Source organism: Sander lucioperca, chromosome 12, assembly GCF_008315115.2.
Source record: "Sander lucioperca isolate FBNREF2018 chromosome 12, SLUC_FBN_1.2, whole genome shotgun sequence".
NCBI classification, from domain to species: Eukaryota; Metazoa; Chordata; class Actinopteri; order Perciformes; family Percidae; genus Sander; species Sander lucioperca.
The window spans coordinates 240,525-268,397 of record NC_050184.1 but is presented as its reverse complement, the minus strand read 5'-3'; the positions used below and the strand labels follow the sequence as shown (position 1 = coordinate 268,397).

Genomic DNA, 27,873 nt, shown 5'->3' with positions numbered 1-27,873 from the left:
GTCATAGTTCCATTATCTTTATTGTCACTATAACTGCCACTGTTCATCATTCCAACTGCTATAATTATTATGAATCATATTTCTGTATATCTGTATCAGTGTCTGTGTCCAAACCGGTTTCTGCCTAAAAGGAAGTTTTTCCTCGCCATTGTTGTCACCAAATTCTTTGCTCTTTGTAAATTATAGTGTGGTCTAGACCTACTCTATCTGTAAATTACATTACATGTCATTTAGCTGACGCTTTTATCCAAAGCGACTTATAATTGCTATATATGTCAGAGGTCGCACGCCAATGTAACAAACGCACAATTGGATTGCATTGCTACAATTGAAATGTAGCCATTATACAACATAAAGCCAGTACATGAACTAAAATGAAGAGTGTTGTCTCTTTATGGTCTACTGCTGTATGGGGTTGGGTTTTTCCCAAAGACTGATCAAATAAACCCTGTATACTGAAACCATGGACGCATTATCAGATCTGGATACTGTGGTACCCATTTAATTCAATGAAAGCTTCTGTTTTAATGCATATGCTGTCACGCATAAAATTATTTTCTAGGCTTTGGAAAAGTTTGACAAACTTCTTACCCCAGTTTTTGTTCGAGGTGTCCTTTCAACAGTTTCTTCTATAGCGGTGGCCTATGGGGAAAATACTTTTTAAAGCTGCAGTACCGCGGTTGGCCAATGGGACAGCTTGGTAGCAAGGCTTACGTATCAGCTCTTACTGTATTACAATCAGTTCCAGTCAGTACCCACTGAGTTCCAGAGGCTAGTTAGTCGGATGCCTGGCTGTCTGTATGGTGGCCAGAACACTGCCTGAAGAAAAGAAACCTGACTTAGAAATTTGAGGTAAACTGATATTTTTTCCCTGTTAATGTGTGTTTGAGCAAGGCAGCCAGCTGTGGTGTGCAGCGAGTGAGTGTACTTACTGCTGAAACACACACACACACACACACACACACACACACACACACACACACAGCCAACCACACACTTTCACACCCACACACTGCACTGATGTCACAGTTTACCTGCACAGTCAGAGCAAAGACAGGAACACTCCCTTCCTCTCTTTAATCACCTGCCACATCTTTTATAACACACAGCTATCACATTTCTGCCTTTGTGTGTGTGTGTGTGTGTGTGTGTGTGTGTGTGTGTTTGTGTGCGTGTGCAAAGGCAAGTTGGTACGAAAAGTGTGTGTAGATTCATGTTTTCTAGAGGTGATGGCTGAACACGAGAAAGTTCATTACCAGTTTAGTTTAGAAATAAAGAAAGAAAAGAAAAAGACAAAGAAAAAGAGATGACGAAAGAAAGAAGCTAATGCGTACAGTTCCGTTTGTGCAGATGTCTCACTTCCTCTTGTTCCATGTACATTTCAGTGTGTGTGTGTGTGTGTGTGTGTGAGTGTGTGTGTGTATATATGTGTGTGTGTGTGTTTGTGTTTGTGTTAACAGGATTGTTAAGCTGATTCAACTAGATGACATTAGAAAGCTAGAAACCACACACACACACACACACACACACACACACACACACACACACACACACACACTAGTTCACTTCCTTCTCATCTTAACTCCATCTCTGTAAATATTTTTAAACCTTTATTTACTGGTAAGGTTGACAAAGCACACATGCTGTTTTCCCGCAATGCCCTGCTATACACACACACACACACACACACACACACACAGGCCAATGAGGAACTCAAATGAGAGTATAAATGGCTTGCACAGGGCACAGGTGAAGGTTTCTTATGTCATTTCCTTCGTCACATTGTTCTGTGGAGAAATTCAAACTAGGAACCTTGAAGCTGCCAGAATACTTTTATATACAGTTTCAGTGCAACGTCTGAGTAACGTAGTGTCTACCTACAGCTGCTTGTGTCTACTTTCATTTGTGGCCAAATGTATGTGTTGAGGTAAGCCATGAAGAAAAGTTTGCAGTGCTTTCTATTTTATGTGTAAGAGCAATCAAGACGGTTTGCAAATGGTCGACGGCGCTGATTCACATGTAAAAGTTCAACTGCAGTAACTTGAACTTGACGCAAAAAAAACACTGGACAACATTACTTCACCTCAGTGAGTGATTCCTCTCAAATTAAATTTAGCTATTAGCATGAGAAAGCTGAAAGGAGATTTTCTTTCTTTTTTTTGCAACAGGAGAAAGTTTCCTTAGCATTAAAACAAAGTGTGCACCAAAAAAAGCACAGAGACACATGGTCATACTATAGCATTGGTGATGAAAAGTCTGACACCATCTCACATCTAAAGACAATCATCTCACATCTAAAGTTCAACATTGTCATAATATGTAAAGACTGGGGATCTTGCAGGGTCACACATTGCAAGACTACAACTAGATTTGTTTTGGAAAATGTAACCAAGCTAGCTAGCTACCGCTAGCGTTAGCTGGTAACTTAAGGGAAAGTTTGCTGATTTTCTGTTCTGCTGTACATATAGATGAATGTCTCCAGTACCCGGAGGTCTGCGTTTATCTGCCGGTAAAACTCCCGTTGGATGATACGCTTCAGAAGGGTTGAACTTTCCCTCTTTAGCGTTTAGCTTAGCACGGCGCCATGGCAACCATAAACAACACCAGCTCTAGCCATTTGCTGCTTCCTGTTTGGGGCTGGAGGAAACGCACCCATTGGTTGTTGACAATGTTCACGTGATTTAACTTCACTACCAAGACTTAAAACTTAGGATGATATCAAACACGTTTGATTTTGTCTGAACGTCAAGACAGGAAAAAGACGGGAGCGCCCCGACTCTAGCAAGACTCTCAGGATTTCATTCAGATATTGGAAATTAATTGCTTGATCATATTTGATGACTTTACTTATCAAGTGTTTGCCGTATTACAAAAGCCCAAAAAACAAAAAAGCAAACTATATGACGATATTATATGCCAACCGACGTTTGGACAGTTGCTGTCAGCATCTGATGCGACGAAAAAGGCGTCTTTCAGCGTGTTTGTATAACGCACCGGGGAGAGCAGCAGTTAGATAGGATTTAGCGAGTAGTACGTAAAAAGGTTGGTTGGGGTGGTGGATGGGTCAAACATATGACTTTCCCAGGAGAGCGGGGTTCTTGTCCCTCTGTGGAAGCTCCCCTATGTCTCATTTTAAATTGGTCAAATGGTTTCCAAATGTTCTCATACAACCCCAATTAGTTTTTTAGTGTACATTAATCTCTACATGGGCATACATTGTGCCATATTCTTGATCCATTTTCTTTCAGATTAGAGCTATAGTCCTTTCTGCCTGTAGTATAGCATAATCAATACATTTTTATTTCAGATTTAGATACATCGGATACAGGTGCATAATATATCAGAATATATCATCCTACACTAACATGAGTGTATTAATAAATACATATTGGTCAACTCTGCTGTGATCACCTTCTCTGTACTGTACTCATTTGTTTGCCTTCTCTGTGTGCTTAGGCAGCACAGATGGACTCACACACCATGCCAATAAAGCAAGATGAAATTTAAATTCAGGCATTGCCAGGGCTTTTGTGTACTGAATGTACGTCTACCAACACACACACACACACACGCAGCTGCAGCTAACAGCAGGCTTTAAGTAATTAAGCGCTCATTTTAAGTATTAATCTGAGAGATTACCGTTCCATAATCTCACCGCCTGATCACCAAAAGCCCTCTGTGAGTGTGACTGTGTGTGCGCGCGCGCGCGCGTGTGTGTGTGTGTGTGTGTGTGCACGTGTGTGACAAAGAGGCGGGGGTCACAATGACAGATCAAGAGACAGAGAAAGAGAGGAATAATCAGTGCTTCCCATACATAGATTTATTTGTGGCGGCCTGCCACAATATGAACATCTACCGACATTTATTTTCTACTGTATTTTACTATTTAGAAACGAGTCAAATCCTAATTTGTTGTAGAGCTGCACGCAGTACATTGATTCACTCAGCCCCTCCTTGGCCATCGGCTGTAGTCTCTACGGTGTGATTCAGTGCTAATTTTTGGCCAAGACAAAGGCGACGTGAGCCGACGTCAGCCAACGTGAGCCGGTGTGGGCCGGTGTGGGCCGACGTGAGCCGACGTGGGCCGACGTTAGGTGACGCCACAATCGGCCTTCGCCGCAACTAGTTCCTGGCCGCCAGCTTGATTAATTTCCATTGCTACGTGGATGACACCCAACTCAACAGTGAAAAAACTGAGGTTCTCCTCATTGGCACCAAATCCACTCTGAGAAACACTAACAGTTTCTCTCTCACCATTGACAACTCCTTGGATTCCCCCTCTTCACGGGTCAAGAGTCTGGGTGTCATCCTCAACAGCACACTATCATTCCGAGCACACATAAACAATGTCACTCGGTCTGCACATCACGCATTGATTACTGTAATTCCCTTCTCTATGGTCTTCCCTGCAAATCCATAGACCAACTTCAACTGGTTCAGAACTTTGCTGCTTGCGTTGTCGCCAGAACCCCTTCTATTAATCATATCACTCCTGTTCTTCATTGGCTCCTGGTTGAATGCCGTATTAATTGCAAGATCCTGCTTCATACCTTCAAGGCCATTCACAACCTCGCTCCTCTCTACCTCACTGACCTCGTTCACATCAACACACACACCCATACTCTCAGGTCCTCCACTTTCATACGCCTCACTCAACCCTCCGCCCGTTTGACCACCTTTGGGCTTGGAGCATTCAGTCGCTCAGCCCCCTACATCTGGAGCTCCCTTCCACCGAATATCCGCAACACTGACTGTCTTTCCAGTTTCAAAACTCACCTAAAAGCACACCTTTTTAAACTGGCTTATTATTTTTGTTGAAACTGGCTTATTATTTTTATCATTGTATATATGTTCACATCAATTGCTGGTCTGATTTTTTGATTTGTAAATATGCCCTGTATCTTACGATTGTTATATTGTGTTTAACTTAGTAAATTGTTTTTTCTTGTAAGGTGACCTTGAGTGCTTTAAAGGGTGCCTAAATAAAATGTATTATTAGGGCCCGAGCAGTGAAACTGCAAGGACCCTATTGTTTTTGTAAGGATTATTTTTTGTGGGGGTTAGAATGCACGAAAACTCACAAAAATTTGCACACATGTCAGAACTGGTGAAAATTGCAAAGTTCTGTAGTGATTGGACTCGGGTGTTGCCAGGGGGCTCCATAGCGCCCCATAACGTGCGCCTTAATTCGGAAAATAAGTAATAAGTTAATATACTAAATTTTGATACGATAGTTCTCATCTTCAAGTCCATGGAGCTATTTTTAGAAAAAATTACAAAATTCGAAAATTTCAAAAATCTTGGTCTTCATCTTCAATCTTCATTTTACGAACACTTGTTTGAGGACTTTAGGATGCATGAAAACTATCAAAATGTTGCAGCCATGTGCAGCATAGTAAACTCTTTCATCTGAATTCACATTTAGGCTTGGGAGTTGTATGGTTGCTCTATAGCTAAATGGTTTTAGCCCTTGGGCACATTTTTGACTGCCTCAATATATACGAAAACTCACAAATATTGGCGGCCACATAAACACCTGGGAGCTTTGCAAGACTGTACAGCGATTTGGCCCATACCTATAAGCGGGCTCCATAGCACCCCCTAATGCGTGGAAGGCCTTAACTTGGACATAGTTGCTCTGATCTTCACCAGATTTAATACACATATTGCGCTAATCATTGCGGACATATTTCCCATTTACCTTCATGCCAAAAATGCAAACATTTTTTATTTATGCATTTTTCATGTGTTTTACATTCTTTCGAACTTGTCCTAGGCCGTGATTTCAATCTTCTTGAATCTTTGCAGGTACTATCTGTTGACCCTCATGACGAAAGGTTATCCAAAGAATTTTGATAGTTGAAAAAATGCGCAAGTTATAGCAACTTCCTCTCTAAACAGGAAGTTGCGTTATCTTGGCAACAATTTTTCCGATTGCCCCAAAACTTGAAAAAGTTGTTCCTCATGGCCGGTTTAGCATCTGTGCCAAACTTGGCGGCAATCGACTATTAGATGGCGCTGTTTTAATTTTTTTGAAATAATCAGCAAAATATCGATATATAGGAAACCTACTTTGTCTAACTGCTCCTGGGGCGTGAGTCCGATTGGCATGAAAACTTGCATATAGATTCGGAGGACCCTCATGACAAAAAGTTATCAAAAGAATTTTGATAGCTAAAACAATGCGCAAGTTATGGAGGACCAACTTCCTGTAGATGGGTGTCGAAACAGGACGGTTGTATCTTGGCAAAAGTTATTCCGATTTACATGAAACTTAGAATGTGTGGTCTACATGTGATGTTGAGCCAGCCCCTAGACTCTAGCCACACCCATGTACACAGACCACGCCCCTTTTCATAACTTGTGAACCGTTTAAGGTAGACTCTTGTGAGAGGTATCATTGAACTCAGCAAAGAGTTCCTTTATAATTGTTGACAGTTTGCCCTGCCCCAAATGCTTAACCCACGCCCCCTTTAATAACTAATGACCCATTTCTTATACACTATTGTGTGAAGTATCATTGAACTCAGCAGAGAGTTCCCTTTTCATTGGTAACGATTTGCAGTGTCTGAGTGCCGCGCAAATGCATGGCCACAAGGAGCAGCGTCCGCCAGTACCCACGGGGCAAGGGGCGAGGGCCCGTTCATCGCTGCTTGCAGCTTTAATTATTATTATTATTACTTTAACCCCTGCTTATCAACACTTATAAAATCAATAATTGGTTGTTATGGATTTAATGAGTATGTTCATGCTGAGGACTCCCAGAACAAAATGTGATCTTTGTAGATTAACAGAGAGCAGCAGCTGTAGATATAGCAACGTGTGCTATCTACAGACAATGGAAGGTAAACGCATCTGTAATGCTGATACATGTGCCACCTGCAGCTAACCAGTGCTGTTTTCTGTTTACAGCTGCTGGTGCTTGTCTGTGTGGGTTTGAGGTTTAATGTTTTACACTATAAAATCCTAAAACAGCATTTTTTTTTTTTTGTTGTTGAATACTGGGAGTACAGAGTTCACTCTGCAATTGGGGTTATCGAGGACACAAGACACATGCTGAGGAAAGGAGGGGATCCTCAATTGTCAACACTGTCTTTATTCTCCAAATTAAATGAAATAGATAAAGTAAAGCTGTAAACTTTAAACTTATGTTGTTTATTGTTCTATGTCTGGCTGTTGAATGCAGCTCTGCAAACAGCTGTACTGCTTTGATTCTTTCTGCGCATCAGATTAAACCCATTGTTGAACCACCTGCATAGTTTTCATCTGCAGATTTTGCTCTCCGCTTTCTTTGTTTAATCTAAAAAGCAATGTCTTGTCAAACAGCTGAACTGTAAATTGCTATTTTAACATGAAAAATAATTTAAACAAATCGCAGAAAGTGTAAAGTTGAATGGGTTATATAACCATAATAACGGCAATTTCAGGTCAGACTGCTATAACAACTGCATGGCAGGGATTTGGAGAACACGTCTTGGACATACACTAGTCTAAAAAATCCATGTATTTTGTTTGTGTGTGTAGCACACACACAAACACACATGCTAAAAAGGAGACTTCAAGTTTGGCTGGAACTTTGATATTCAAATTGTATGGTGGGACTAAAATACGCCACAGCACAAAACACAACACAAAAACAGTTTTTTAGCAAACACACCAAACGTCTTGTTTTCCAAAAACTCAAAGACGTTGATTGTTTTTTTGTTAAACACAGAAAAGCAGCAGAGGTTTTCATCAGAGATGCTGGAACCAGACAATATTTGCCATTTTTGGGAAAAAAAAACAACTGTAACAATTAACAATGTTCACTAAAGTCCCAGCTGTAGTTCCTTGTTCACCACTGCTTCCATCTATGAAGTAGATTTACTCACTTTAAGCAGACTTTTGTTTCCAGTGTGTTTCTGCTCTGGTCAGTGTTAACTTTGCTGCTTTGAAGGCTGCATGATGTCAATCAGAGCTAAATGTGTACAACCCTAGTAATTCTTACAAACAGTACAGGTGGACTTTAAGGGTTTTCCCTGCCTTCATACACACGTTAGCCAGTTTGTGATGAATAGAGACAGAGAAAAAGAAAGAGGCAGGTGTGTTTGTCTTGCTTGCTACCTGCTGGTTGAAGTGAAGGGGGTTAGCCACGGAGCTAGAGACAGCTTCTGCACAGGTTTACAAGCCACTCCTCCAAGTTTTGCTTGAGTGATCTTTCCCTCGGTGCAACCTATTTTATACAGTCTACGGCTGCACCCGACAACCCCGAAGCTCGATGATGACGTCACCAATGTGCAAATGAGCATATGCACCTGAGCACTCTAAAAAGCCCTAGGGAAAAGCCATGGGTTTTAGTGAGTCACACCCCAGATCTGGTACAGTAAGACGGAGAAATGTTTTATGGAGAAAAGGAGCTTGAAGCTCTTGCCCTGACATGTTAAACACCGCTAAAGCTTTGCTAATGCACTGTTTAACACATACACACACACACACACACACACACACACACACACACACGCACACACACACACACACTTGCACACACAGTAAGTGGGTCTATAAATCCAGCCTAACAGTGCTATGTGGTGACAGAATCAGGGTTTTTCACCAGAGGGCTGCACCGACAAACCATATTAGCCCCCCAATTCATCTCCCATCGTCATATGGACAAGCCTGTCTAAACACACACACACACACACACACACACACACACACACACACACACACACACACACACAATCAAGCTACAACTGCTCACACATGCATTCAAAGTTACAGTAAACAAACACAGTTATGCGCACACAATCGCAACATGTCCACTTATAGTCACACACACACACACACACACAAACACGCGCACACACACACACACACACACACACACACGTTTGTTTCACTAACTAGTGTTGTTCACACTTCTTTGTGGGGACCCGTCATTGACATAATGACATTCCCTAGCCCCTTACACTAACCGTAACCATGACAACTAAATGCCTAACCTTAACCCTTACCCTCACCCTAACCATAACCCAATTCTGACCCTAATCCTAAAACCAAGTCTTAACCCTCAAACAGCCCTTTAACCTTGTGGGATCCAGCATTTTGGGCCCCAAAAGGCTGTGCAGACCCCACAAGTATACTGTATTCCCCGGTTTTTGGACTCCACGAATATAGTAAAACAAGCACACACACACACACACACACACACACACAAAGAATTACAACCATACAAGCTGCAACACGTCCATTTAGAGTGGATCTCCCTGCACTGAACAAGATGATGTTCCCATTCCATTAACCCTTTAAACCAGGAATGTCAAACTCATTTTCACTAAGGGCCACACTGGAAAAAGAGAATCACATCAAGGGCCAGACATGTAAAGGTTATTGACATGCTTTTGTTTCATTGAAAAAGTAAAATATCTTTGACTGTATTACTGCATGTCGCTTTTTTGACATCGCTGTAGCGCTGTAGTCAGAGTAGAGTTTTTTTCCGACTTCTTTATGGCTTTCTCAGAAGTTGATGTGACCTTTTTATTTAAATTGTTGCCTTTTTTGACATTTTTGTCGCATTTTCCGAAATTTCTTATGTTTTTTGTTGCATTTTTATCGACATAAAGCCCTACAAAAGTCAGCAAAAATGTTCTTTAGCCATCATAGAATTTAGCAAATCAAGCAAAACACTGATCTTTTTTCTTTATTTTTTTTTACAACAATGTTTCTGCCTAAATATGAAGGAATTTCTGAGTCTCAAAGTCAGCAAATCTGCCAAATTCTGCTTTGAGTGTCGCATAACTGCAGTTAAAAAAAAACGTTCCCATGTTTTCGGTTTTGGCGCACAACTAAGCGGGCCAAAATCTATTGTGAACCTAAATTGATATGCGGGCCGGATCATCATCTGCAAGGGGCCGGATTTGGGCTGCGGGCCTTGAGTTTGACACGTGTGCTTTAAACGGTGTGTGTGTGTGTGTGTGTGTGTGTGGACAGTATGTGTCCATCAACAGCCACACTTTCTGCTCTACCTGTTCTCTGTTAGTACCTCTGGAAAAGAGCCTCAGCTGAAGGTTTAAAGGGGGAACATAAAACACTCTACCTCTGGGCTTTAGACTGTTGGTTGTACAAACAAGATAATTGTTTTGGTCACTTTTTTAAAGACCAAATAAAAGTCTTTGATTAATGGAGAAAATCATAAGATTAGTTAATAAGGAAAATAAGTTTAGCTTCAGCCTTACAATAGGCAGAGTTAAACATGAAAACAATAATGTTACTTTTTTTATTTTTTGGAAAGCTGTCAAATCTGACATGTTCAATCTCAGATGTTGGAGCATCCAAAACTCCCTGCTGGCATCTGCATGTTAAGGCCCTGACTAGAGCCCGACCGATAAAGGATTTTTAAGGCAGATATCGATACAAATATTTGGTGATTTAAAAATCCGATATTCCGATATATCGGCCAATATATATTTAAAAAAAACTATCCAGAAACGCATAAAAATTAGTTATTTGTAGTTATTTATGAGTCCTCACTAAAATAATATGATAATGCAGTTTAAAAATAAACTTGTTTGTTTTATTGTTACAGAGGAACATCAAAATATATTAAAGTTCTGATAAATAAAATGTATAAAAATACAAACTTAAGATATTAAACTTAAAGGGTTAAACGCGAGTGTTGCCAACAGCGACGTTGTAGAGTGCCCTCTTGTGGACAAACTATGCAACGCCAACACTCAGAACATGGTTGAAGGGTGTTTTGTCCGTTTTTATTTTTTAAATATTCATTCATCGGCCGTTATAAAGATAGTTTGGAAAATGCCTAATATCGGCCTAATATCAGGGCTCTAACCCTGACACACCAAGCCGACAGCCAGGAACTAGTGGCGATGAAGGCCAACTGTGGCATTGCCTTGTCTCGTTCAAAAATTAGCACTGGAACACACCACACAGACTTCAGCCGACGGCCAAGTACCACCTACGTTCTGCGCCTGCGTGAGAGGAAATAACTCTCCATATTCTACTGGTCATTCAACAAGGGAAACCGGATAACGTTGCTCTGATACCCACAACAAACGGCAGAACCAACCAAACAGAGCCTACACTCCCCCGCCAGGGAAGAGCGTACAATAGCAGGGCGTCAATGCTACATCATCTCAGTGGAAAACAGCCAGTCTACTCATCCATTCCACAGAGCAAACCCGACACAAGGTAACATTAACGTCTGCTGCTCTCGTCCACCGCGCTGTTTTACACAACTACAGCAAATAGCGATGTTTTATAAACAAGCTAAAGCGAAAGCTGGTGGTTTGTAGTCTTAACTGTTGATTAGTTTGCTACGAATCTTGACATTTTGACAAATTCTTGTAAACTCAGCTGCTGCCGGAGACAAACCAGCAGCACCTGCACGTGGCTACTTAATATGCACGTGAATGACATCATCGGCCGGTGATGTCTGCATTCTTTATTCTTTCTCCTCACTCAGTATTAGCCTTCTGAAAATGTGTCCTCCCAGAACAGCAGGGTTTCCCGCAGCACTTTGCAGGTCGGGCGGCCCGCCTAAGTTGGGGAACCCCACCGCCTTAACGAGGTCATCAAAAAAAAAAAAAAATCTCGGACAATAGCACGGACGTGCTTCACACCACGAGCGGGCACGCGCGCCACACGGCCGAAATGAGAGAAAGAAAAAGAGACGTGGTCCGTCGCTGTCTGGAGGATAACTAGCCAGTTGATATCGCGCGTGTGTCTGTGAGAACAATCGCCAATTCACCGTCGCCTGTGCGTCGTAGTTTGTCAACAAATGTGCGGTCAGCTGGGGCATGCCCGGGCAGAGACTGGGTGAGTGGACTTACCGGAGTGTTGGCATATGGCAGGCAGAGAGCATATATATATGTATCTCTGTCCTATTCTTCACATCAGTGAGGCTTTCTTCTCTTGTTTCCACGAAGTGAATACATGACGAAGTGACTGGAACTATCATCACCTTTCACGGTGGATTCTCAACGTCCCGGCTGTTGCCCGGTCTTTGAGACACATTTTCTGCGGGAAACGCTGAACAGTATAGTTGAATAGCCCTGCTGTAAGCTTTGTACAGTCACATTTACCTGGGCTTAGTGAACAGCTCTTTTGCATATCCAGTGTAAAGAGCCAGAGGCATGGAGGGGAAGGGGGCGAGAAGATTTACATTTGGGCCACCAAAAATGTAATGTGGCCAACAGAATAAGGGGCTTGGTGGCCCATGCGGCCAGTGCTTCAAAATATTAGCATATTTCCCTGTTATTGCATGCAATTTAGGCAATAAAAGTGTTGCTTTTTCTAAAAAAAAAAAAGGAAACCTCTCTTTTGTATATTTACTATTGCTGTTTACTATAAAGCAAAAGTATTTCTTATCTGATTACTTGACAAATCGATGGAATAAGGAAGAATACTTGATTACTAAAATAATCGATAGCTGCAGCCCTAGTTGGCAATTAATTAAATAGTTGACAACTAATCGATTAATCTGTGCAGCTCAATAAGGTAGAATGTGTACTTACAATAAATTATAAGTACACATTTTACCTTATTGTTTAAGTAGGAAGGGGTATCCAAGAAAACCAATGCCTAGGCGCCCGGGTAGCTCAGCTGGTAGAGTGCGAGCCCATATAAAGAGGTTTATTCCTCGACGCAGAGGTGCAGGGTTCGAATCCGACCTGCGGCAAGTTTCCTGCATGTCTCTCTCCCTTCTTATGCTTTCCTGGTGATAAAAGGCGAAAATGCCCAAAAAATAATCTTAAAAAACAAAACAAAAAGAAAGCCGATGACTGCCCGGAAAGTGTGAAATCCAACGTGTAAAATATGCAGGTTATTTCTCGTTTATCAGGCAACGTTATGAAAAACTGCATATCCCCGGGATGTCCACTTTACAGGAACTGAGACAAGCAGCCTTGTTTAAAGTTTGATGACGATGCATTTTCACATTCATCTAACAGGGTGTTGAAAGCATTTCCTCAGAGAGACAACAGAGAATTGATGCTGGTAAATCACCTAGATTTGATATGAAGTGAAATCCACACTCTTATCCACTGCACGGGCAGCCAGAGAGGGAATCAAACCACTAACCCCGGTACTGCCTTGCTTTACCTGTTGAGCTATAAAGGCACAACTTGTAAGGGCGTACAAAACAAGCAAACCCTGTTCAATAAGTGGCACGTTAAACTGGCAGCACACAGAAAGCACTCAGCAGCAGCAGAAGCAGCGCTCACCAGAGACGAGACGATTCAATGGTGGATCCACGGCGGACGACTGAATCAAAGAACAAACGGCTGCTGCTTTTTCTCTCGCTCTTTGGCTAATAGCCTCGTTTCCATCAATCAACACGACTTCACTCCAGTAAAGGAGGAAGAGAGAGACGAAAGGCAGTTCAATGCAACAGGAAAAGATGGGGAGAGAGAGAGAGAGAGAGAGAGAGAAGCAGGAAACAGAGTCAGAGGTATTGTGACACACAGGGCTTCTTGGTTTCTTTCTGAAACTTGATGAATCAGACCTGGTGTCCACACACACACACACACACACACACACACCCTACATGAGTGCGTGGACCTGTTCATGCCCTGATGGCTTAAAGGGAAAAGCTGCTAAACCCAACGTTTACATGCCGTCTTCCTCTAAACTTGGACACCACTTGAGTCCAGTCTAGACTTGTCAACATCTCTCTTTTTCACAACACCACCAAACTTTAGAAATCTGACTGTGTCCCTCGAGCTGCATAAATGCCCCAGGCATCCAAGGATGAGATATAGGAACGTGTCTTCACAGCTCTGCCCTGTCTCTCTCCTTATTCTTTGATGGGAAGAGCAGTAAAGAGGCCAGCTGTTTGCAGGACTGCCCAGAGAAGCTTTGCTGTGTTCTTGCTTTCCTCTGATTGAATTAAGGTGCACATTACATAGCCATAAGTAGGCACCGCATACTGTCGGTCCAGGCCTGGTTCTCATGGCTTGGGCCCTCAACTCAACTTTTCAAAGAAGGTAAGTCTAAATGCTTCATAATACAATGATATTATAGACAGCGTGCTTTAAACTTTGTGGCAACAGTTTGGGGAAGACCCTTTTTCTGTTTTAAATGCATAATGCCCTCATGCACAAAGCCAAGTTCATTATTAAATGGTTTTCCCAGTTTGGTGTGGAGGGATTTGACTGGCCTGCACAGACCCTCTACTTCATCCCTATCATCAACACCTTTAGGATGAACTGGAAGTCTGACTGCGAGCCAGAACTGATTCCCCTAATCCTGCATGGAGGGGCAGCGTTTACCACCTCCACTTACCAATTTCCTGGGGGAAACTGTGTGGGTGTAATGTAGGGCTGCACAATTAATCGCAAACATTTTATCGAAATCGCAATATGCATATCCATATAGAAAAAATTCACACAATAATCATTCTAATTTCTATATTTTTCAATGAAAATGAGAATGAATAAAAAAAAATGATCACCTCCGATATAATGACTCATGACTCACAATATCAATGAAAATAACCGCAATTAGATATTTTCCTCATAAAGTGCAGCCGTAGTGTCCACACACCTTTGGTCCGTACCACGTAGTGTATGTGTGAAGGTCTGTGAACACTTTGCTGTAGCAACGTACTACTCAAACTACTCTTGCGGGAACAGCCATCTATACACACAATCTATACAGAGGGTTTCCCCCTCCCCCGTGTATCGTAGCTCAGCTGGGTTGCCCGACGTAAAGACCGCCTCCACTAACATCAGAAGAAACTGTAACATTAACCCTGGCCATTACATTGGTCTTTCATCACGTCACGGATGGACAAAGTGTACTTCATAATCAGCGTGTATGTAGTTACCTTAACAGTATCCTTGCATAAAGAAAAAGCAGAATAGGAAAGATGAGAGAGGGAGGGCGAGAGTGAGTTGAGAGAGTGAAGGAATTTGATGGAGTGGGAGGAAAACCTAGAGAAAGAGAGAGGGGGACATGAAGAGGGGAAGTGGCTGAGAGGCAAAGATAGTGAGAGAGAGGGAATGGGTGGAATGGGGGAGAGCAAGATAAGAAGACAAGTAAGGGAGAGAGTGAGAGATATGAAGGTAAGGTAGAGAGTGAGAGATAAGGTAAGGGAGAGTGAGAGATAAGAAGGTAAGGGAGAGAGTGAGAGATAAGAAAACAAGTAAGGGAGAGAGTGAGAGATAAGAAAGGTGAGGGAGAGACTGAAAGATAAGAAAGGTAAGGGAAAGAGATAAGAAAACAAGGCAGAGAGTGAGAGATTAGAAAACAAGTAAGGGAGAGAGCGAGAGAAAAAGTAAGAGAAAAAGTAAGAAGGTGAATGACAAGCAGATATGAAGGAAACAGACAGACTGATTTTGATTTAGGAGAAGGATCGAGAGGAGGGGTGAGAAGGTACAGTAGAGCCCAACCGGTACCAATATTTAAAAGTTACAAATACACTTGTTCGATTTAAAGGGATACTTCACCGATTTAGCATTAAGCTTTGTATCAGTAGAACCACGGTAGTATTTTCGAATGACCGTGCTTCCCTCCCTCATGTCCCCCTGAGACGAGAGATCTCTGTATTGTGGGTCTGGAAAAAATCTTACAATGACGGAAAACGAAGATTTTTGCGTCATCGGAAGATTTTTTGCCCAGAGGCAATGGACTACAGCCAGTAGTAGGAGCTACTTCCGCATGTTTTCAACCCGCCCATAGGGGATTGGACTGTCATCTTTACCTGAAGCTTGCCGAAGCAAAACGAGTGTCAGCCAGAAAACTTTTACAACAATTATGTGCACTCAAACTACCGCACATGTGTACCACCGGGATACATTGGTACAGATCGGAGAATATGCAGGATACTTTATTACAGACGGAATACTCGACACAGTACGCGAGCTTCGCCTGCTACGGAGACCAGCACCTCAGCCTGCGGTGTCGCCCGATGGAAGCCGGGGAAAGGGACCTCGACAGCGGTGTGCAGGAGTTCGAGGTGAGCTAGGTGGAAAGCTAACGCTAGCCGGCCACCTGTTCCATCAATCCTGCTTGCAAGTGTCCGCTCATTAGACAACAAACTTCAACTTCAACGAAACTCCTAACGCGAGTTCATTGACTGCTGTGTTTTTGTTGTTGTGGAAACATGGCTGAACAACAGTGTACCGGACTATCCAGCTACCAGGCCGGCTGCTCTGTCGCCGGGTAAGACTAGCGGAGGTGGGCTGTGTTAACACGGACTGGTGCAGAAATGGTTTGCTTGTATCCAACTAACTGCTAACCGCTGGTGGAGTTTGTGACTGTTAAATGCCGACCATTCTACATTCCATGCAAATTTACGGCTATGTTTATACTCAGCGTTTGCAGCCCACCAATCGCTAATGCTAGTATGCGTTAGCTGAACTTTACGGAGCCTATAATGTGTGTGCACTAAATGTAGCCTGTTTCATATGTCGTTTTCATATAATGTCGTTTTTATATATTTTAAATATATAACACCCTTGAGCCACGGTGAAACGTTTTGTGTATATGGTTGAAATGACAATAAAACACACTTGAGTTGAGTTGACCGTCTCACTGTCTGTCTGTCTATAAACGGTAGGCATGGCTTGGGAGTGGACCAAGCCCCCAGGAAGAGCGCCGAGTCTAAAAGCCACCATGGGCTTAGTGGATAACATTTTTAACATTCACTAGAAGCGAATCCAGAATTATTAAATTTGGCATGATGAACGCGCATAGTGGACGCGAGCAGAGCCGCGGGACTGCGCCAGCCCGCTCACATGACTGTTCTCCCGAGCTCATGTAGCTAGCTGTAATAATGGATATAGCTAATGGTTGTAGTTCATCATGCGTTCTATTAATACGTCCATGGTGTTATCTTATGAAGTCATGATACATCCCAGGGATGTATGTAGCTGCTGTAAAGCCTGTTAGCTACGTGGATGTAACGTCATTAGCGTTTCCCAAACTGGCGGGCTATCGGCTAGCTAGCTAGTTGCTAACATCAGGGGTAGCTAGCATGGCTGTATTAAGATCTATACATAGCTAGCTATATGCCTACATAACGTTACTACAGACATAGTGATTACATCGCCTTGGTTCTCTTTTATGATACATCCGAGGGCTGTATGCTGTAAAGCTTGTAACGTGGATGAGAGCTGAAGCCATGGATGAGCTTTGTTCACGAAACTGCAGGCTAACAGCTAGCTAGTAGCACAACATAATTATTAAATCTCCTTGGTTGTCTAGCTAAATACATCTATCGTTTATTTAGCTAAGCATGTAAACGATAGGGAACAACGAAAACAGTGTTTAACGTTAGTGAATATTTTAGACAATGAAAACGGCGAGTTCATGAGTTCGCCACTTGTAAGAGACACGCCAGCTACGACAACGCAAACAAATTGTTGCTAGTGCGCATGCCCATCGTGAGCCAACCAGCGTTATGGGCCAACAATGTGGAAGAGCCGAGCTCCATGTTTGCTTTATGCGCTTTTGAGCACTCTCATTGGAACGTACGGGGCTTCCCGCCGAACACTGTATCCAGTTCTCTTAATACATCCATGGAGTGGACTCTAAAGCAGCGAAGCAAGTGCATTCTGGGATTTGGTGTCTTTCATCCACATGAGCCAAAAACACATTTCGAGCTTTTCTTGGCATAGAAGCCACCAAGTTAAAAAAAAAAATTCACATTTCTACTACATAAGTGACCCAATTTAAAGATATATTCATCTTTCCAACGGTGAAATATCCCTTTAACTAAATCAAAGTTAGTGGCAAAAGAGACAGTCTTTATATTGTTTGCTTAAATTTTGTTGCATCTCTTTCTTTTTATACTGAAATTCAGTTAAGTTGCTAAAAAAGACACTTATTGGCCCAGTCCGCTACACCAGTGACACTGAGCCTCTCAAACTGCATCCTTTGTGTTCTCCCTGACACTTGAAATGTCCTCAGTCACGATCCGACTGCTGTTTCAAGTTCTGTTCAATCCACATTTGGCCAAATACAGTCCAAATGTCCAGGAATCTTCTTGCTGCACCCATTTTTATCCATGATGCTTTGGGTTCTGACTCGAGTGTGTGGACTCGGGGTACACATGCATCGTAGGATGCATTTCACATCTACCAGCAGCAACGATGGAAGACATGAGCGAGACTCATTACTGTTATAATATTCATTCTACACTCTAAGATATAAATCTGTAAAATAACAGAAAAGGGGTTCTGGCACCTCATTACCCGTAATTACAAACTGAAGTTTTGTGTGTAGCTTCAGCAAAAATACAGTTTTTCACATTGATATTTACTGTTATTTCAAATTCTCTCATTAAAAGCTGCTCAGTTAACTTCTGAAATTAAATCTGTTCTTCATTTGTTTAAAGCTTCTTTTTTTACCATTTTGACGTTTTTTTCAATTCTTTTTTTATGCTTTTGACGATTTGTTACGCTTTGACGTTTGACGCTTGATGCTTTCAAAGCTTTTTTTAACCATATGACGCTTGGTGCCATAATGCAATTCGAAATGCAAATAAACAGAAAGACAACTGTGAGTCACGTTCTATGGACAATTTATCAAAATAATACCAACTTGAAAATTTACTTAAACCGTTTCTGAGATGCACGCCCGGTTGCTCACCTCAGGACGTAGGCCGGCTCCTGTCATGTTTTTATTTAGTTAGTCAAATCAGCTTAATGGCCAAAACTGAACTAGCCTATTATCGGGTTTGTGAGTTATCTGCAAACCAGTTGGGTTGATACACAGCCAAAGATCCTTTGTGAGGGAAGAACCTTCGCTCTTTAACGTCAATGCACTACCAGGTTGTTTCTGTGGTTCTGTAACTCCAGAGTAATACCTCTTCTCTCTAGCACAGTGCCTCATGTCAATATCATAATGATTTAAGCTAATGAACGCAAAGTTTTGTAACCAGGACCTCCAGTATTTGGATCAAATAGCTTGTGAAAAATGAGGCGTGTCAGATGAAGTAGCTACAGCTGTTTCAGTGTGTCAGATTTCATTCAACATGAAAGCAAATATTTCTAAAATTTCCCTCGGGATGAATAAAGTATCTATCTATCTATCTATCTATCTATCTATCTATCTGATCAGACTCCGTGTCGGTAGATCTACCCAATATTTAAAAAAAAAAAAAAAAAAAAACTTGTTCGGGATAAACCCTACCAGCTAGATGGATTAGATAGAACAGCAAGGACACAAGTTTGCTGCAGTATGTGTAGCGGAGTTATAATTCCACTTTCCATTAAATGGTAACTTTTCATTTGGCTAGAAGTTTCCATATGAGACAGGCTTTTTCTGTAACACGAGCGCCATATATTGGTGCTATTCTGCAGACTTTAGGGTAAGTTCTTACACACCATCACCAGTCTGCAGTAGCCGGTTTCATGGTAAGTCGCATATACTGAGCTCCACTGTTATAGCTAGGTAAATGTGTTCATTGTGATAATATGTTAGTATGCATGCAGTATATCCACACGGGAGGTCTCTAATTTTATATTAGAGACCATTTTTGTTTTGCTTCTTTTGTTTTAGCTTAAATGAAAAAGTTCACCACGTTGTGCTAGCTTGCTAGTCTGGTTGGGGCCTATCTTGATAACCTAACTTTTATGATACAACCGTGGCAACAGTAAACTGAATAATTTCTCTTTTCATTTAGCTAACTGGAGCTCTTTATAGCGATAAACGTGATTGTGAAACACTATTCTGCTATTTATCAGGTACAGTTGTCTACTTTTGTGATTTCATACTGGTATTTTGTTAATGTCATGTGTAATACTGTTAACCAGTCTGCAGTAGCCTGTTTCGTGCTAACTGGAGCTCTTTATAGCGACGAACGTGATTGTGAAATACTATTCTTCTATTTATCAGAATAAACGGCTGTGATAGCCAACGAAGAGTGACAGCTTCGTCTGTAACACAACACAACGCAAGAGAGAGACAGAGAGTACACGCCCGCTACATATGCTGTGCTGGGAACAGCCACATTTTTCTGTTAATCCCGTTAGCCTGCTCCTTTGCTAGCAGGCGTTTCAGTTACAAACACATAAAGAAGGTGAAAACAGAAAGGAAAAGCAAGAAAAGGGTGATCTGGGAGACAGAGAGAGGAAGAGGTGCAGTTGGTTTACCAGTACGTCCGTCATGTCGCGAGGGCGGGCAGTCGGTTAGTGTGTGAGTCGTCAGCGATGTTAGCGGGCCGGACACATGCATGTCATCCCCCCTTCTGCCTCGGACCTCTCCTTTATAAATACACACACATATACACACACACACACACACACACACACACACACACAGAGGAATGCACAAATGTAGACGCAAACATGCATTCATGCAAAATGCCACACCATAGCACACACAAGTACAATACAAATGCATTACAAAAACATACACAGTCAAACATGAGTGTGTGAAATCCCACAAGAACATGCAGTCATGATCCAAAAACACAATTTAAACAAATGTAAAACACACACACACGCACGCACGCACACACACACACACACACACACACACACACACACACACAGTATCACCCACAAAATGTACCAACATCCAGGTACATTAATCCACAAAAACACAGGTGTAGCACACACACATACATACACAAACACGAGGAGAGAAAAAGAGGCCATAGTGAGTGTGTGTGTGTGTGTGTGTGTGTGTACCAATCATTCACCTGTCACCTTAAGGATCCTCCATTAATGGTGGATCCTCCGTCTATTACACAAAAACTCTGAGAAAGGCACACATAAAAAAATCGGATAATCATCAACTGAGTTTCAATTTCCAAAAGTTCAGTTAAAGATAGGGTGACCAGATTTCCCGGAACTAAAATCGGGACACTTTGCGCGTGACCGTAGTGCTCATGCACGTACACGCTTTTTAACGTGAACATGTGCCAGCCCAGGTCAGACATAGACACAGACAGATTAGACACAATTTTGCCAACAGCACACATAGGCCTACTACTCACAACATAATGGGGTATCTCAGTTAATATTCATGAATTTTCTTGGTATGTAGCCTACATACCTAAGAAATAATATTAAAAGACATTGAGTGAGTTTAATGTGGGACCAACTTTATTTTTTCAGAATTAAAGCATTCTTTTGGAAAATGCACCCACTGAACTTGTGAAAAACTTTGTGAAAAGGTATTTTTCATTGCATGGCACTAAACAAATTATTTGGAACTGCTGCCACAGGCTTGAACTAAAGTTATGGTAACACTTTACGGTAAGGGTACATGAATTATGAATTAATGCATGAATTAATTCCTGATTTGTGCATTACTTCATGCCTTTATATCTTATGACTCATCAGGAATTGACATGAGTTCATAGCCTCTCATTCATGACCTCATGCATGAACAACACATCAACTAAAGCATTAGGTAAGGTGGGTACATCATTATGCACAAGTTGTGTTCAAATCAGAATTTGCGCAGTGAGGACCACATTTTTTTGCAGAAAAATAAATAATCACGTCACTTCCTGATGATTCATGGGATATTAAGGAATGCAGCAATACATAAATCATTAATTACATAATGCATAAGTACATAGGCCTACATCAATTAATTCATGCATGAATTCATGATAATTCTGACCAAGAACACACATGCAAAAATGTAATCTCATTTGATAGAGCAGATAGCTTCCCTATTGGAAACATTCATTCCGTATATTTGTTAGAGGAGGGAATTTGCACACGAATCAATTTGTTGGCTGAAAGCCTACTGTGAAATTGCGCCCAGGTGTCAGCAAAATTGGCCCGTGTGACGAGTAGCGTCTTTAACGTGGGAATGGTCATACGGTTCCTCTCGTCAGTCCATGTGTTGTTCATGAGCGAAAAGATCCGCTCAACGGGAGCATTTGTGCCCAGTAGACACATGGCGAACTGACAACGGAGACCTACATTTTTGAACGGAATCTCCCTGCTTTTGAAATGCGCGAACATTTCCACCCAGCGCTCGTCCGCTGACTTTCCAGGGGACCTGGAGGGACTGGTTAAAACGGGAGATTTTAGCGTCCCGACAGGCTTTTGTCGGGACTCGGGACACGCAACTCAGAATCGGGACTGTCCCGGTCAAACCAGGGCGTCTGGTCACCCTAGTTAAGGATAAAGTTAATCAGTTTGGGTTTCCATGAACTTCTTTCATGCAAACACTCTGAGGATGTCCTCACACGATGATTTAATCAAGAGCAACAGAAAGTCTTCTCCTGGTACATCATGCTAAGTCACTGCTACTTCAAAGATGACACAGGTTACATTGACACATTAAAACTCCATTATAGCAAATGATTATATCTTATATTATATTAACATTATACATACTGCCATTATTAAGGGGATTTGGTATCAGCCATGACATGACATACAACATGACTTGTTTCAAAATGATTAAGTCACTTTTGGCTGCCAACTCAGTCTCTAGTCCCTTGACTTAGTATTGGCAGATAAACTGAGTTGCCGTATTGGTATCGGGAGAGGAAAAGTTGCATCTGTGCATCCCTGACTAAAACACCATTACAGTAACAACTGGATCAACACTAGGGCTGAACGATTAATTGCATTTTCGATAATATCGCGATATGTTAAAACGCGATTTCTTAATCGCAAAGGCTGCGATTTGGTCACATGACTCACGAGAGCAATCAGTCTGCACTCCGTAGAGAAAGCATCAACTAGCATGCTAACGCTACACTGTACCTTGAGCTGATTTCTGTCATTCAAACAACTCTGAGTTGTAGTTTAAAACTTTTACAGCCATTTTAATAAAATGAAGGGTTTTATTCGGGCTTGAGTCTATACATGCAGTTAATGGATACAGGCACACAGAACTCAAGGTTCGGTTGGCAACGATTAGCTCTGATTAGCGGTTAGCTCTGATTAGCGGTTAGCTCCGATTAGCGGTTAGCTCTGATTAGCGGTTAGCTCCGATTAGCGGTTAGCTCCGTTATAAAGATATGGAGTGGAGGAGCTGCCACTGAGAGGGGTAACAATCAGACTCTGATAAATGACGTTCGGGGAGCTTTCACAGCAGCGCGGCCGCGGTGTTTCAACGGTTTTATTAGTACAGTTAATCCCACGGCCAGAACACCAGCAACTAGCTAACGTAACGATAGCCTCTCTGAACAAGTGCACACGGCAGCACGCAACTTCACGAGGGGGAGGGGCTGGAGGCAGCTCCTCTCTGTGCACTGTAAAAAATTGTGTGTGTGTGTGTGTGTGTGTGTGTGTGTGTGTGTGTGTGTGTGTGTGTATACTATATTTTTACTTATTTAACTGTCTAGTGTGTAATTGTGTGTTCATACTATACATTATTATATTATTCTTTGTTGAATAATACAGAAGACAAAGAGCTTAAAAAAATAATCGAATCGAAATCGCAATATTTGGGGAAAAAATCGCAATTAGATTATTTTCAAAAATCGTTCAGCCCTAATCAACACAGAGCTAAACACCATTGAATAATGGACAAACCGAGGCTAAAACACCAACAAATACTGGACCAAACTAGGTCAAAATGACCAGTAAATATTCAACAAGCCAAGGCCTAAACACAATAAAACTCCAGTGGATACTTGACCAAAGCAAGACTAAATCACCACCAAATATTCAAACAAAACAGGACTTAACATTATATATCATTGGACCAATTCAAGGCTTTAACACCCAGTCGCATTGGACCAAACCAGGGCAATATCCCCGGTGAATACTAGACCAAATTTGGGCTACAACACCATTGGATCATTGTATAACATTGGACCAAACCAGTTCATATTGGACCAGACTGGGGCTTAACTCTCCTGTTATCCACGGGTCTCAGCCAGTGACCACACATGACATCAAAATAACTTTATCTGGGCAAAAAAGTGAATGTTAAGATTTTCATTTAGCGGAGAAAGAAGAATAATCTTCCATGTTGCACACTCATTACGCAATACTCTGACACCTTTTGTTTTGCATATTCTAGAGTTGACTGTCTAGAGTTGAATTGGTGCTTTAACAAAATATCTTCACACTTAGATTTTAGATAAATAATCATCAGTAATGTGGACATAATGTCTAAGTGGGGAAAAGGCAAATAATAGAACAGCTAGAACAGTCTGGTAAGTTCAGAAAATGACATCACTTTACTGTAATGCAGCCTTTAAAAGCAGTAAAAGACAACACTTAAGCCATATTACGATATTATGATATCCAAAATCTAAAACGATATCTAGTCTCATATCCCGATATCGATATAATATCGATATATCGCCCAGCCCTAGGACTACCAACATTAAACTTCACAACCACACTCCTGCTCTCCCTCTGACAGATCAGATAGACTCAGCCAAAGAAGGGAGTCTGGCACAACAACCCCCGATTGGCCAACACTACGTTTCTGTTAACCCTTTCATTGACTGGGTTACAGGTGGATAGCATTAGTGACATTATTAGGATATTAAACCTGTTTCAAGTCCTTTGAACCTGTAATTGTCACTAACAGCCACGTTCGCTAACTCTAACTTGAAGCACTAAAATTGATTGAAAAAATAAATAATAATACGTTTTTTTTATTATTATAATTTTTAGGGGGGCTGAGATGAAATTTAGGGGAGCTTGAGCCCCCCTAAACAGGGTCTAAAATCGCCCATGATTTTAAGTCTGCTGTTTGTTCTTTAATGTGGAACTCTTTATGCTGCTGTCTTGGCCAGGGCCCCCTTGTTAAAGAGACTCTGAATCTCAATCTGAATAAAGGTAAAAGAAAAAGAAAAATGATGATGATAAAAAACACACACACCTCACAGACTGGCAACATACATAGACAAAAACACATATCACTACAGTAAATGTGGACAAAAAGAAACGGGGGAGACAGAAGTAGCACATGCGAGAGAAAAACAGAGGAAGAGAAGGCGATGATGACCAACTTTAAAAAAAAAAAAAAAAAAAAAAAAAAGAGGAAGCAAGCAACAGACAATGAAGAAAGACACAGGAAGAGGAAGTGTCTACCAACTGGCAACAGGAAGGAGGAAAAAAAACTATCAGGTATAAGTGTGCAGGGTTTCCCCCCCAGTGTTTTGTCAGCCTGGCGGCCCACCAGGCCTAAGCCACTGGGAATTATTCATGTATTTTTAAGACCTTTTTTTAAACTAGAGTTACAGTGGGGCGGCTCAGTTGTAAACTTAGACATATTCAAACTGTTGTAATTCCAGTTAGCTTTTAACACTGACTAAATGTAGAGCCCTATGGAATCTGTGTTTAGCTTTTTTAAATTCTGAATTTCGCGATTTCGTCCATGATTCTGTTATCACAGAAACTATTGGGCTCTTCATTAACGCTGCCATCTGTCTGTGACCGGCCCCAGCCGGGCCCTCGTCAAAAAAGACACACGTATGCCACCGGGCTAAACAACTTTTCTGGGGGAAACACTGGTCTGTCCATGTGTGTTGTGTTTCTTAATCTCAGGGTTGGGAGCCCCTAAAATTATCTACACATTTTCTTTTTCTAAGATCCGATTTGATGATCCTGTTTTCCATGGTGACGCGGTATACAACTGCTGAATTGTCTCAGGAATAATTGCAATTGACAACATAATTGTCTCTTTCAGTCCAATTTAAAAAAATATTCATTATGTTAGTACTTTTTTAAACATCTTTTGGTTATATATCCCTGTCATGTGACCCAGATAATGTAATAACCAAGTCAACCACGCCTCTTTGTTATCATGAAACATGTTTTCTAACTGTATCCCCCTTGTCTTTTTTGTTGCTACGAAGGTATATATGTTCACGTGCCAACAACTAACAATTGAAATAATATTAAGAATATACAGTCCCACCAATAATCATTTATATAATTACAATTTGTCATATCTAAACAAAATAAAAAAAATGACCAGTCATATGCCTTAAGACCTTAGCTAATGTTAGTAATTATTGCAGTTAAACAAAGAAACCACCATTATGTAAAAAAAATAAATAAATTGACAATTAGACTATTATGTAATGTTACAGGCGTAGCTTTGGGTAAAAATTCCCAAATAAATGACGAATGAATGAATGAATGATCATATAGAGGAGAAATTGTGATTTCTGAAGGCGTTTTCACACTAAATGTGTCTGAAGCTGTTTAATCAAACCTGGGCGATTATCGGGGCTGATAATTGGCAGTTTGCAGATTATATGTATCGGTGTTTAAAGTTAATTTATTAGAAAGTGCGCTACTTTGGCTGCGCTACAGCTCTGTTAGCAGTCTGCAACACCTGCAATAAACTGTTAGCACGTTAAAACTTCAGGAAGATATATTTGTTTTTATGTATTAATTTTTTGGACTGAGTTTAAAGTTTCAGTTTTTTTTAAATAACGGCTTAAAGCATTTAAACTAAACTTCTGTGTTGGAGTTGTAACATTGTAGGATTTTCATTTTTACTGTACAGTAAATGTATATCGGTTCCAAATATCGGTTCCATAAACAACTAATAATCGGTATAGATTAGAGATGGTCCGATACCATTTTTTGCTTCCCGATACCGATTCTGATACCTGAACTTGCGTATCGGCCGATACCGAGTACCGATCCGATACCAGTGTGTCATATATGTTATTATGTTTTAACAACTGTATACTACTATCCCTGTATGGATGTGATATGATTTCTATCTTTGTTGTCGGTCTGGCTCAGGTTAAACTCTTTGTGAAACATGAATGCCACAGAACTTTCTTTTATTATGCAGTTTGACAGTCAGTTATAACGGAAAAAGAACATAAATAAACTACTTTAACGTAGATTTTCTTTAGGGCTTTATTATGTGGTATCGGATCGGTGCATAAACTCCAGTACTTCCCGATACCGATACCAGCGTTTTAGACAGTATCGGAGCTGATACCAATACTGGTATCGGTATCGGAACATCTCTAGTATAGATCCCTAGTTCAGTCACGTGAGAAAAAAGGTTTTGCACCGAAGAAGCTCACCGAGACACCTACAACCAAATCTCACTTCTCTTTCAAGAAGATTCTTTGTTTTCTTTTTCTTTTTAGAACAGCGTGTAATTCGAACCAGCTTCAAGAACAGAACCTCAAAACACGAGGATTCACGAGTACAAAAAAGGAGATGGATGTTGACATTTGATAGCCAGCCATTCCACATGCTCGGACGGATACACCACTTAGAAAACAGAGAAGTAAACCAAAAAGAGCCGTGCTTTCTGTCTGACTATGATACTTCCACCCACAGCTGTCCAGTAGGATTCATTAAAAGACATGTACTAGACAGTCAGGGTTGTCCCCTGCCATTAGAAGGTTTAGGTGCAGCACCCGAGCCGTTATAGGCAGCACCTAAGCCAAATGAATGTTACTAAATAACTTGTCTCAAATCTAATAATAAGCAAGTTTTGTCTTTAAGCTTTTTTAGTGTTATGTATGCATTATTTGCTCTAGCTTTTCCAACGTTTCAGACACAGATATGGTGATACAGTGAACGGACAAGAAGTTGTAAAATACCATCTCTGCTTAAATTAACACAACACATTCATTTCTGCTTTTCTGTGTCTCTTCCTCCTAAAAGTGCGTAAGCAGAGGCAACACCTTATATGGTCATGAATAGTAATTATATAAGAATCCCAATAGGAATAGGAAAAGTTATACCTTTACTAAGGTTGTGCAATACAAGACAAGGTATACAACAAGACTATTACTGGACCCGTGGGAGTAGCATTGTGTCAGTTTATACATAAACATACCATCGAGTACACCAAGGTCAACAGAAACTCAGAAACCACAAAGACAGACTGTAGGAAAAGTAAAGGAAAGCACAGTTATTTCTTTGACTTAACTGTCCCAAATATCAGCTGAAGGGAGCTTTTTTTTAATGGGTCACTGAATCTGTATGGAACAGACTTGGATCTGGA

General features: G+C 41.2%; 1 protein-coding gene across 7 annotated transcripts in view; it reads right to left on the bottom strand.

Annotated features, from left to right (window-relative positions):
• The window catches only part of rgs19 (regulator of G protein signaling 19), a 56,578-nt gene that overhangs the window by 25,333 nt on the left and 3,372 nt on the right, over positions 1-27,873 (bottom strand). For 2 of the 7 annotated variants that reach the window (XM_031312090.2, XM_036008117.1), the window contains exon 2: positions 20,097-20,207. The exons of 2 other annotated variants lie outside the window; for them this stretch is intronic. In XM_031312090.2, the coding sequence (XP_031167950.1) occupies positions 20,097-20,111 (15 nt within the window). In that variant the 5' untranslated portion in view covers positions 20,112-20,207. Of the gene's footprint in view, positions 1-8,103; positions 8,314-13,220; positions 13,443-20,096; positions 20,208-27,873 lie in introns of those variants that run through there. 3 more of the 7 variants (XM_031312102.2, XM_031312094.2, XM_036008118.1) reach the window with 3 other exon arrangements.